General features: G+C 39.2%; 1 protein-coding gene across 1 annotated transcript in view; it reads left to right on the top strand.

Annotated features, from left to right (window-relative positions):
• The first annotated feature begins 3,010 nt into the window (after positions 1-3,010).
• The window catches only part of LOC309716213 (uncharacterized protein), a 33,288-nt gene continuing 24,115 nt past the window's right edge, over positions 3,011-12,183 (top strand). Inside the window, exons 1-2 of the mRNA XM_082549890.1 lie at positions 3,011-5,042; positions 5,947-5,981. Of these exons, the coding sequence (XP_082406016.1) occupies positions 4,775-5,042; positions 5,947-5,981 (303 nt within the window). The 5' untranslated portion in view covers positions 3,011-4,774. The remainder of the gene's footprint in view (positions 5,043-5,946; positions 5,982-12,183) is intronic.

Here is a 12,183-nt window from a genome sequence, read left to right as displayed (position 1 = left end):
TAAGAGAATTGTGAGCGCAAGCCAGTGGGGAAGTGTGGAGCAGGGACAATTGTCCTCGGGCATGGCACAAGTCAACTCTAGGCACAGTTGACTTGTGCCATGTGAGTACACCCTTAGGCCCCATTCTAATCTGGCCCCTATAACCTCTCCCTACCAACTTTCACTCAATTTGCACATTAGTGTGAAGTATCTGCTACAAGTACCAAATCAAGTAGCCATCCAAAACTGTTTTATATTCGATATGGAGTAAACTCCACTTACAAAAATGAGTTCCATGGGATTTCAGACATTCAGATATTGCAGATGTTTCTGTAATAGAATTTAATCCTCCTATGGATATCTTGATGCATGCTCAATCTTCCAGGTAGGTAAATCCCCATAAGTTGATTCTGTTCATCTGGATGTAGCATTTTCAGTGGGAGAAATGTTTCGTCACTCATCCAGAAGTGACTTGGATGAGTGACGAAACGTTTCTCCCACTGAAAACGCTATGTCCAGATGAACAGAATCACCTTTTGCGGACCTCCAATCAATATTTTCTATATATTTGGTAATGGTTTTGGTATTTGGTATGTTTTTGAAAAAAAAAAGAAGCTATAATTTGTTTGTTTTTGTTTCTGTTTTTATAGATATCAGCGTTAAAGAAGACCATGAATAGAAACGACACAAGTGTAGACATTTCAGAAATATTCACGATGCCTGAATGAAAGTGAAACTGAATTGGTACATTTTCCAGTAAGTGATCTTAAAAACACCAATGTGAAAGTGGTGAACATTTTGATTACAAGTTCCTATTTCCATTACAAAAAAGATAACCTTTAACTTTTGGTAATTCTTCAGCAGCCACAAGAGAGAATTCATACTAAGGCCATCCTTACAATGTCAACTCGTGGCAACAAAGGCACTAATCTCCGGGAGGCGCTACTTAAAATGCTACACAGATAGAATCCAATGCGTAAGTCCAAGTAACTGCCCTTTACCACTTTGGAAAGACAGGCTAGCACAGTAACACCAAAGAAATAACAGCTGGGACAAGAATGGTAGCACTCAACAGCAAACTGGTCAGCCCAAGAGGACAGAACAACAGAAGGCAACACTTCTTGTGGTAATGAACAAAAAGCACAGCATAGTGACTATCAGCAGAAAACAGCAAAGTCAGGTCACAGATGAGAAGGTCCAGAGGGTGACAGAGAAAGCAGGAAGAGTTCAGAACTCTGCAGAGCTCAAATTTGCTGTATACTTAAGTGTGAAAGCATAGTTATTTCCTGGTGCAGGTGACTGCTGGCCTTCTCCCACCTCTTACAGGGTAGTTACTTCACCAATGGGAATCCACAAAAAAGAGATGAAGTAGAACAGGCTAGTGTTCTGTCTAATTTTTTTTAAGTTCTGAGAAACATTTACACTCTGTGACTCTTTGGTTGCCACTTTTGTAGCTCTCCAGTAAATCGAAAGAACTCCTTCTCTTAAATGCTAGTTTTTAGCGACCCCTCCCACCCCAACCCTAACCTGGGCCTTGTAGCTTCTGGCACGTTACCCTGAATCACAAAACAGAAGTCTGGGAGACAATAACACAGTCAGTGTCTGGACCTTTTTATTCATCTAGCTGTGTATGCGTGATTGTATATGTATGTGCGATCATACATGCATTTTTGTATAAAAGTGTGTCTCATTGTATGTATATATATATATATATATATATATATATATATATATATATATATATATATATATATATATATATATATATATACACACACATCTGAAGGCTTAACAGAGGACTGACCACCTGTTGCTTGACTGGCGTGTTTGCTGCACAGCAGGTGATGCGGGCACATCTCCAGGGCAATCATTACACAACTTTTCTTTTATGATTTCTAAGTTCACTGGTTACCTTCAGTTGCCTTACTTCTTTGATGGTTGAAGACAATATCTTTCAGTATCAGACACCCTTCCACAGTGATGTCATTTCATGAGCCTATGTGCTTTGGCCCATGATCTCATGGCGACAAATTTTTTGTAATGTTCTAAAGAGTAATGGTTTTCTCAAAGAGGGCAAAAAGTTATAATTGAGGCGTAAATCTTGCATGATTTCAGCAAGATGGACTATTTTAAATGTTTACATGAAACTAAATGATTTTTTGTCTATGTATCTTTCTGCTAGGGGCAAACAGAGTGCAAAGAATATTAATGTAAAGGCTAAGACAAAGGCATCTGCCTTACTGGCTGTGCAGGTAGATGTTTGTCTGCTTTTTTTTGTCTTTGAATATATACATACCACGAACCTTATAGGAACGAGAGCTTATAGCTCCGAAGGCCCTGCCCCTCCAATTAAGCTTGTTAAAGTCAGAATTCTTTTTACTTCTCTCCACAGGGACCTGGAAGAGAAGGGTTCTCCAGCTTCTCACTCTACCCAGAGTAATAATTACCTGAGATAATTACTTTCCCCTCACAAGCAATTAATGCCAATTCCAGGGGCTATGGTTTGGGACTCAGGCAGGGACTGGGGTTATGCACAGACTTAGAAATTAACAACAGGAAGCTTTTATTTTTCTACTGTCTGTATTAAACACTTTGAAATAGAAACCATTATATACACGAGCAAGCCATGTGGCGGTGTTCTCTAGAATAGGAAAAAGGAAGCGAGGAGAGATAAACCTGCACAGAATGAAGGTAACTGCAACAGATTTACATATGATACACTTTTCTTTTTACCCTGTTCATATACTGATTGGTTCATTTAACTAGACATGTGTAACAGAAGGTAAAGGGAATAATTAGAAAGCAACATGGTTCTCTGTATATTAATGATGTCAAAGGTTCAGCTCAGTGATGACCACAATGCAGCATGCAAAGGTGGGTTGTAAAGACAACAACAACAATAACAAAAAAAGAACAAACCCGACAAGCAAGAAAAACAAACACCAAAGCAAAAAACTAGCATTACTCACTACAGGTACAAGAGTTCAAAAACCAGGCATGCAAACAAAGCACAGAGAACAGGCTGCGGCACAATTCAAAGTACAAGCAAAGGTTCAAAAATCCTGGCTTTCTGAAAAACAAAACAGAATGCTGGAAAGCCACAGCATGAAGCACTCTGTCACACTGGCAAAAGAGAGGTGGAAGGCTGGAAGTTTAAATCCTTAGTGTGACTGATTAGAAGAGTAAAAACAGCTGAGCTGAGGGGCTTGGGAGAGCTAAGCTGCCCTAGTTAAATATTGCAAAGTGTTTGTTTAAATATAAAGGTTAATGCATTAACTGGTACAAAAGTACTGTATCTACAATGATCTGCACTGCAAAAGTAAATTAATTAATTAATTAGTTAAAAAAAACAGGACTCCAGTTATTTGAAAAATATATATCATGGCAACACAGACTTGTCAAAAACTTAATTTCCTGGAATCGGGCGGTTCTTGGGCACCTGGAGCCCTCGTACTGGGGTGGCCAACCTCTAGAGTGGTCGATGCCTGAATGGGACTCCCACCCCTTGGCCATGGGTGCACCATAGGGTCTACCTCCTCCTCCTGCTGGGATGGGATATGTGGCCTTAGGTCTTCGGTACTCTTGGGGGTGCGAATAGCCTGGTTTGCCAGATCCATCTCTCTCTGCCTCTGGCTTCTGGGGTGTGTTATTGCAGCTTCCCATCCTCATTTTCAAGTGTGTTTTGTGACAAAGACAAACACACATGCACACACACAGACTCACAAACACCACAAGAAGATTGTTGATTTATGTACAGGTGCACTTTAAAATGTTTGTGTTCCAGGTGTTGTATGTTTATTTTTGTTACAGTTACGGCAGTTGGCAAAACATTGTATTTCTGTTTGTACTCTTTGTACCCCCCCCCCCCTTTTATATTTCTGCCTGTCCCGCCTTAAACATTGTCATACTGTACATCACATATATGTAATAACTGAAATGACACGAATAGAAATGAAGAAATAAACAGATAAATCCTGAACAAGAACCTTTACAGAATTTATAGAGCTGATCTTGGAAAAGCAAAATGTGTTTGGCGCGACAGTGCACTCAGATCATATCTGTGATTGCAAAGGCTGCCAAACAAAAAAAAAATTAAGTTAAGTTACTGGATTTGGCACTTGAGGCTGGCAAATCCAGGAACTTAAGGCAGAACATGGCACTTGAGGCAAAACATTATGAAACCTAAACACTTTTTAGATGCATCAATTTAACAGCCTCCCTGTAGTCCCTTATATATTTATTTATCAATCACATCTAGCAAACTTTGGCTTATGTAATAGGAGCCAAAATTCATTATTCATTAATGAATAAGCCCATTTTAGGAAAAGTCCTTTTTATTTTAACAAAGTTAAATATAAAAATAAAAAAGCCAAGGCGATAAAAATGACCCACTAGGCCAGGGGTCGGCAACCTGCGGCTCCGGAGCCGCATGCGGCTCTTTAGTCCTTATAGTGCGGCTCCGCGTGGTTTGGGAAAAGTATTTAGCTGAAGTGTAATTTTATTTATGTTAGTTCTTTTTTAACTTGTAGTTCGAAATTGGAAGATTATTGTGATATTGGAATATAAAAATAAAATTATATTCTATTATTTTTTCATCGCTCAAAATAAGCGTCACACTTGCGGAAGCCGGTGTACCCGCCAAAACGCCATGCATTTATCGAGACTTTCAACCCCAGGTGGGCCAATTATGGATCTTCGGATCGACATTAAGTCAGCAACTATTCTCCAATGTGAACTATGTTAAAAACAAACACCGCTCACGCTCACAGATGACAGCCCACAGTCCCGCGCAAAGATGAAAGTGACCTCGCACAGCCCCGATCCCCAGACGCCGCGTGCAGAGGCCCAGGAGCAGAAGTCCCATTGTACCATATCACGGCAGACCCAACGATGTCCGCATGAACACGCTTTTCAGCATGTCTTTATTGACCACCTTTCACACACGGTTGCTGACGCATACAGCCGGCTCCAGCCTTGCAGCCCACAGCCCGACACACACCAACACAACAGCACAGACAGCACGGACGTAAACGCGGCGAGGCGTGATTGCGGGTCCCGCTCAGGTGCGTCCGCCTCCCCTGCAGTGGCGCCGCAGACCACGCCCTGCCACACACATTAACCAAGTAAAATACATATTTAGGCAGAATTTTGCAAATATCTATTTTTCATCTTTTAGCAGCATAGTGCTTTTTTTCCAATTATTTTTTAAAAGTCAGGTCAAGGCTCCAAAATCCCAAAGGCAATATAAGGGTGGTGGCTCACAACAGTTTTTGTTTGCTACATGGATCATTTTAGTTCAGCTGGGTGTCTTTCCTTTTGTTATATTTCTTTAAGAGTTCAAAATGTGTTAATTACATAAATAAAATGTACTTTTCTCTGTAGCACTTCATGGATTTAAGCAACACACCTTAGTTGTTCACACAAAGCATAAAGGTAAAAAACAATATATACAGTGTTATCTTCATTTTAGATGTCAAAAAGTATTTGTGGCTCCCAGTGTTTTCGTTTGCGTGGAAACCGGGTCCAAATGGCTCTTTGGGTGTTAAAGGTTGCTGACCCTTGCACCAGGCTGTTCTGGGGTTGCTAATCAAGTTTGCTAGCATTAGCTGCTAACTTCGTACTCTGTGATTATAGACAGTTTTTTCTCCAGAAAACCAACTAGCAGTGGCCAAAATACTAATGGTGAGGTTCCAGTATGACAACCCAATTTATCCTTTAGTCTATGATTTATATGCACATTGCTGTTGATTGGATAAATTCAAAATACACACATTTTGGGAGCAGCACTTGATCAGGATCAAAACTACTAATGCTTGGATCTGATCCTGCTGAGAGAGAGAGTGAGTCTGTGTCTGTGTTTGCATATGTGTGCATGGGTGAATAAGCAAAGCAGGATCAAAACATACACGTATGCCTTTGTCTAATCCTGCTGTGGCTGACTGTTTGTGTTTTTGCATATGTATACAGCGCTGATAGCCATCACATGCAGCTGCTGCCCTGGGGTGAGTATAGTTATACACTTCCATTCCATTCTTTAATTATTCAGTATGCAAAAAGTGAAAGCAAAAAATAGCACTGCAAAATAAACTTCTACAGTTTTTTTTCTTTTGGTCTTTGTATCATTATGTTTAGGCAAGGCAAGGCAAGTTTATTTATATAGCACAATTTAACAACAAGGTGATTCAAAGTGCTTTACAGAGACATTAAAAACCAAAACAAATAAAAGCATGATTTAAAATTGATTAAAAAAACAAACAAAAAAACAGTAGATAAAATCAGTAGTTAAATGTAAGTTTTGAAATTTAAGCTTAAAAGTGTGGATTTGGTGTTTTATTCAAATGCAGCTGAGAATAGGTGAGTCGTCAACCTGGATTTAAATAAACTGAGTGTTTCAGCTGATCTGAGGCTTTCTGGGAGTTTATTCCAGATATATGGAGCATAAAAGCTGAATGCAGCTTCTCCGTGTCTGGTTCTGACTCTGGGAACCAATAAAAAAACGGATCCAGATGACCTGAGGGATCTGGAAGGTTCATACTGGGTCAGGAGGTCACTGATGTATTTTGATCCTAAACCATTCAGAGCTTTATAGACCAGCATCAGGACTTTAAAGTCTATCCTCTGACGGACAGGCAGCCAGTGTAAAGACCTCAGAGCTGGACTGATGTGGTCCACTTTTTTGGTCTTAGTGAGGACTCGAGCAGCAGAGTTCTGAATGAGCTGTAGTTGTCTGACTGATTTTTTTAGGTAGACCTGTAAAGATGCTGTTACATTAGTCAAGCCTACTAAAGATGAATGCATGGACTAGTTTTTCCAGGTCCTGTTGAGACATCAGAGCTTTTATTCTTGATATATTCTTGAGGTGATAGTAAGCTGACTTTGTTATTGTCTTAATGTGTTTTTCTAAGTTTAGGTCTGCATCCATCACTACACCCAAATTTCTCGCCTGGTTTGTGGTTTTTAGGTGTATAGATTGAAGTTCTCTGGTGACCTGTAATCGTTTTTCTTTGGCGCCAAAGACTATTACTTCAGTTTTGTTTTTGTTTAGCTGAAGAAAATTGTTGCACAACCAGTCATTAATTTCCTCAATGCATTTACCAAGAGCCTGTACAGGGCCTCGGTCTCCTGGTGACATTGTGATATATGTTTGTGTGTCATCTGCATAGCTGTGATAGTTTATTTTGTTGTTGTTTATAATCTGTGCCAGTGGGAGCATGTAGATGTTAAACAGAAGGGGTCCCAAGATAGAACCTTGGGGAACTCCACATGTGATACTTGTCTGCTCAGATGTGAAGTTACCTATTGATACAAAGTATTTCCTGTTTTCTAAGTATGTTTTGAACCAGTTTAGTACAGTTCCTGAAAGACCTGCCCAGTTCTCCAGCTGTTTGAGTAATATGTTGTGGTCAACTGTATCAAATGCTGCACTGAGATCCAGTAAAACTAAGACTGACATTTTTCCACTGTCTATATTCAGACATATGTCATTAAACACTTTGGTCAGAGCGGTTTCAGTGCTGTGGTTCTGTCTAAAACCTGACTGGACGGCATCAGAGCAGTTATTCTGTTTTAAGAAGTAACTGAGCTGTTGAGAAACTGCTTTTTCAATGATCTTACTTAAAAATGGGAGATTTGAGATCGGCCTGTAGTTGTTCATTTGTGTCTTGTCAAGATTGTCCTTTTTCAGTATAGGTTTAATAACAGCAGTTTTTAGTGGTTCTGGAAACACACCTGACATTAAAGAAAAGTTGACGATCTGTAACAGGTCTGACTCCAAAGTCTTTGAGACCTTTTTGAAAAAACTTGTTGGCAGGACATCTAAACAGCAAGAGGAGTTCAGTTGACCTAAGATGTCCTCCAGGTCTTTGCTGTTAATAGGGTGAAACTGTTTGATGGTGTTTAAACAGTTTTTCAGTGGACACGGTATATATCCTGAATATGCTGTTGATGTACCAATTGCTTGTCTAATCTTTTGGATTTTTTCTGTGAAGAAAGTCATTGCAGGCCATGGTCGAATGAGGTTCAGCTGCTACTGACACAGGAGTGTTTGTTAGCCTGTCAACTGTAGAAAATAAGACCCGAGCATTATGACTGTTTTTGGTGATGATGTCAGAGACGTAGGACCTCCTTGCAATCTTCAGTTGTAAATTATAATTGTGAAGTTTCTCTTTATAAATGTCATAATGAACCTGGAGGTTTGTTTTTCTCCATCTGCGCTCAGCTTTCCTACACTCTCTTCTTTCATTTTTCACCAGTGTGGAGTTTCTCCATGGAGACTTTTTCCTTCCAGAGATAACCTTCACCTTAATGGGAGCAATTGTGTCCATTACATTTAACATTTTAGCATTGAAGCTATTGACGAGCTCATTGACTGAACCTCTGGACAGGTCAGGTGTTAATGGGAAGACCTGGTTAAAGATCTCACTACTGTGTTCAGTTATACACCGTTTTGTGATCACTGCTGTTGATATATTTGTGTGGGCTGAAATTTTACTTTCAAAGAAAACACAGTAATGGTCAGACACGCCCACATCAGACACAGTAACCTTCGAAATGCTCAGGCCCTTGGAGATCAGTAGGTCAAGAGTGTGTCCTCTATTATGTGTGGCCTCTGTTACATGCTGAGTCAGCCCAAAGTTGCCCAGAGTGTTACTCAGGTCTTTAGTCCCTTTGTCCTGAGGGTTGTCCGCATGGATGTTAAAATCCCCAACAATAATAATAATAATAATAATAATAATAATAATAATAATAATAATAATAATAATAATAATAATAATAATAATAATAACACAGTCAAAATCAACACACATCACAGACAGCAGTTCACTGAGATCATTAAAAAAGTCTGTGCAGTATTTGGGAGGCCTGTAAACATTAAGAAACACAACTTTGGATGGGGCCTTCAGCTGTAAAGCCACATATTCAAAAGACTGAAAACTTCCAGGAGACAGCTGCTTACATTGAAATGATTCAATTAAATAAGACACCGACCCCTCCTCCTCTCCCGCTCACCCTGGCCTCACTGATAAAACTGTAGTCTACTTAATATATTAAAAAAATAGTTGGTCATTAATTGTTTAACATTGAAGAAACATTGCTTGGCTTGATCAGTCTGTGCCACAGACACTGGTTTTATTTACATTGGAACCTTACATTAACTGCTACAATAGCCTCAATCACAGTGGCTTGTTTCTATAACAATACCTTTATAACCTGTTCTTGGCCACAAAACACACAGAAGATGCACATTGTGCATTCACTGAAACAATAATCAAAACACTAAAAAAAAAAGACTTGAATGTAAAGTCCCATACTCAGTATGCAGACAACAGTTTAGATCACACAATATGAGTAAGTAAACTTATTAAAAGTAGATTACATTAAGTCAGATGCACTAATCCAAATGAGGTAAGGAAGTTATTTCCATTTAAACTGCAAGGTTAGCCAATAAGTGCTATATTTACATAGTATATAATTTTACATTGCGTTGTTACCTGTGAATTATGAGCAATACTGTGCTTTCATGTGCACATTTCATAATGTACTCTGGTATATGTTTATTCCCAGTATAATCAGAAAAAACTCACTAATATAAAAACACAAATTAAAAAATGAGGTTGGATCAACTATCACATCTAGCAGGTGTACACAATAATCTGACATGCTTGTGTACAATTTATGAAATGCACAGATCATTTACTTATAGGCATGATTAAAAGACATGCATTACCACATGATAGCTAAAAACAGGAAAACATTTGCACAAATGGCAAAAGATACAGCTTGAAATGGATATATAAGATTGTGAGAGCTTAAACGTATTCTTCCATCTTCACAGTGACTCAGGAAAAGTACCACTAGGAGGCCAGGATGTATAAAGGGAGAATCACTGTATTCATGTATGACAGCAAACTAAAGACAGAGGGAGCAGCAGAGAAAGGCAGCATCAGAGAAGGAGATGACATTTAAAATGTATAGTTGTTGTTGTTTATATCCCATTACCATGGAAAGCAAGGCATTGTTACATCAGTAGTGACTAAGAAGAAGTGTCTGTCACGGCGAGTGAGAGGAGCCGTGTGGAGGAAATGAAGGGGGATCCAAACGCAGGCAGTAGTGGAGAGGTGAAGGTGGTTTATTGAACACAAAATGAGGACAAACAGCAAATGGAGCTCGAACTAAACTATACAGGGAAACAGCTAAACTATAGCGCAGAAACCAGAACATGAACATGAAGCAGGGCGAGCAGAAGCAGACGATGGTTAACAGCAGGGTGAACACACGAGCGAGACACGGTGGTTACACAGACGGACCAGCAACTACAATCACGGAGGACACGACTTAAATACACACAGAGAAACACGGGAATTACACACAGGTGGTGGACACAGCTGGGAATAATCCGTAAGACGAGACAGAGGTAAAACTGAACACTCACATAAGACGCAGACCTTCACAATAAAACATCACACGCAGGCTCGACATAGAGAGACAGACAGGAAATGACATATGAAACTAAGCCCACATCTTAAACCCAGACAAACAGAAACATGGAACTCTCATAATAGACATCATATTCATCACCATAACACGACAAGAGAACAAGAACACAATCCCTGATGCAAACTTAAATCAAAACACAATAAACTCAAAATACTGGGTCCAACGGACCCAGAACCGTGACAGTGTCACCTTTAGAGTGACCAAGAAACAATACCTGCAATGGCTCATTGTGTCCATAATAAGCACAATGAGCCCATCTTTTCTGAATGTTTTTGGCTGTCAGGAACAGATAATGTGCTTGTTAAATATTCATCTAATTACTATAGCTGAAGAGCCTTTCTAATGCTGTGAGGTGACATTTAAAATGCCATTCAATAAATCCTCAAGTCAAGCCTATTCCTTCTTAGTTCAGTGGGTAAAATGTGTAGTTGGAAAAGATCAGATTTTTCAGAAAAAAAGAAAAACAAAAGAAAATAAGGAGCGCACCAGTTTGTTCCAATGCCTCTGATGACCACAAAATAGAATATACAAGCTACTGGAATTGGAATGAAAATACTGCCAGAGGAGTAAAGTCACTGTTTAGAGCTTTTTTAGGATAGGTGTAATGAAAGCAGTTATGAACCCTAGGTGGAGAAGGAGAGAGGGCAAAAAAGAAGGTTTAGGGGGTAAAAGATGAGAACGCTGATGAAAAGAGAGAAGGAACAGACAAAATGATAAACAGGCAAAAGAAGGGAGACAAGAAGGGAAGGGCTCAGAAAAGTAGGATTAAAAGTTCATTAGAGATGTGGCCTCTTTAGGTTTGTGTGACATGGACCTCTTATGGCCGCAGGAAATGTGATTATTGTCTCTTGGTCAGCAAAAACAAATATAATGACACTATTGTAGCACAGGGTTGTTGTGGTGGTAATGTATGGTACCATAACATCCTAATTACCAAGTCATACTGATGTCCTTTTGTCACATTTCAAAATAATGAGTACCCTTTTCTACATCCAAGTTAGTGCTCCTGAATAGCATCTTGCCTGTGGATATACTTGTAAGTCCATGAAAGATGGTTGGAGGAGTGTTGGTGACATACGTCAGACAAATTATACCTAGAAAATAAGCATTCTTATGTATGCGAGGCTGCTTCTTTTAGACTTTTATGTTTTTTACTTTAAACTGCTTGTATGTTTTGGGAAAGATCATTAGAATGAAAATACATTCTTTCAGAGCTTTAATGAAATGATGGCAAGAAGGTAAACTTCTCCCATCCATAAGAAACTACTGCATCATTCTGTTCTTTAGCAGTGTGCCCATTTGAAAAGAAATGTGGTTATTGTATGTGGTGCAAAAAAACCCCTCAGAAATATGGTCTCTAACCAGGTATTTACTATGGATGGCATTACCCTGGCCTCCAGTAACACTATGAGGAAATTTGGAGTCATTTATAACTAGGATATGCCCTTCAGCATGCACATTAAACAGATATCACAAAAATGAGAAATGTCTAAGCGTGGATGCTAAAACATAGTTCAGGGGTTTATTACTTCTAGGCTGGACTTTTGTGTTCCTGATTATCAGGTTGTTCTCAAAGGTACTTGAAAGACCTTTAGTTGATCCAAAGCATCAGAGTAAATGATAAATGGATTGCTAATTAAATAACGCTTTCCTACTTTTAACTGAACACTCAAAGCCTTCTTATACAACCTCATTCACACCCATTCA

The sequence above is a fragment of the Aulonocara stuartgranti genome (assembly GCF_965226115.1).
Source record: "Aulonocara stuartgranti genome assembly, chromosome: 10".
Lineage (NCBI taxonomy): Eukaryota > Metazoa > Chordata > Actinopteri > Cichliformes > Cichlidae > Aulonocara > Aulonocara stuartgranti.
Note: the sequence above shows the minus strand (reverse complement) of the source record. Positions and strands in the feature narration are given on the sequence as shown.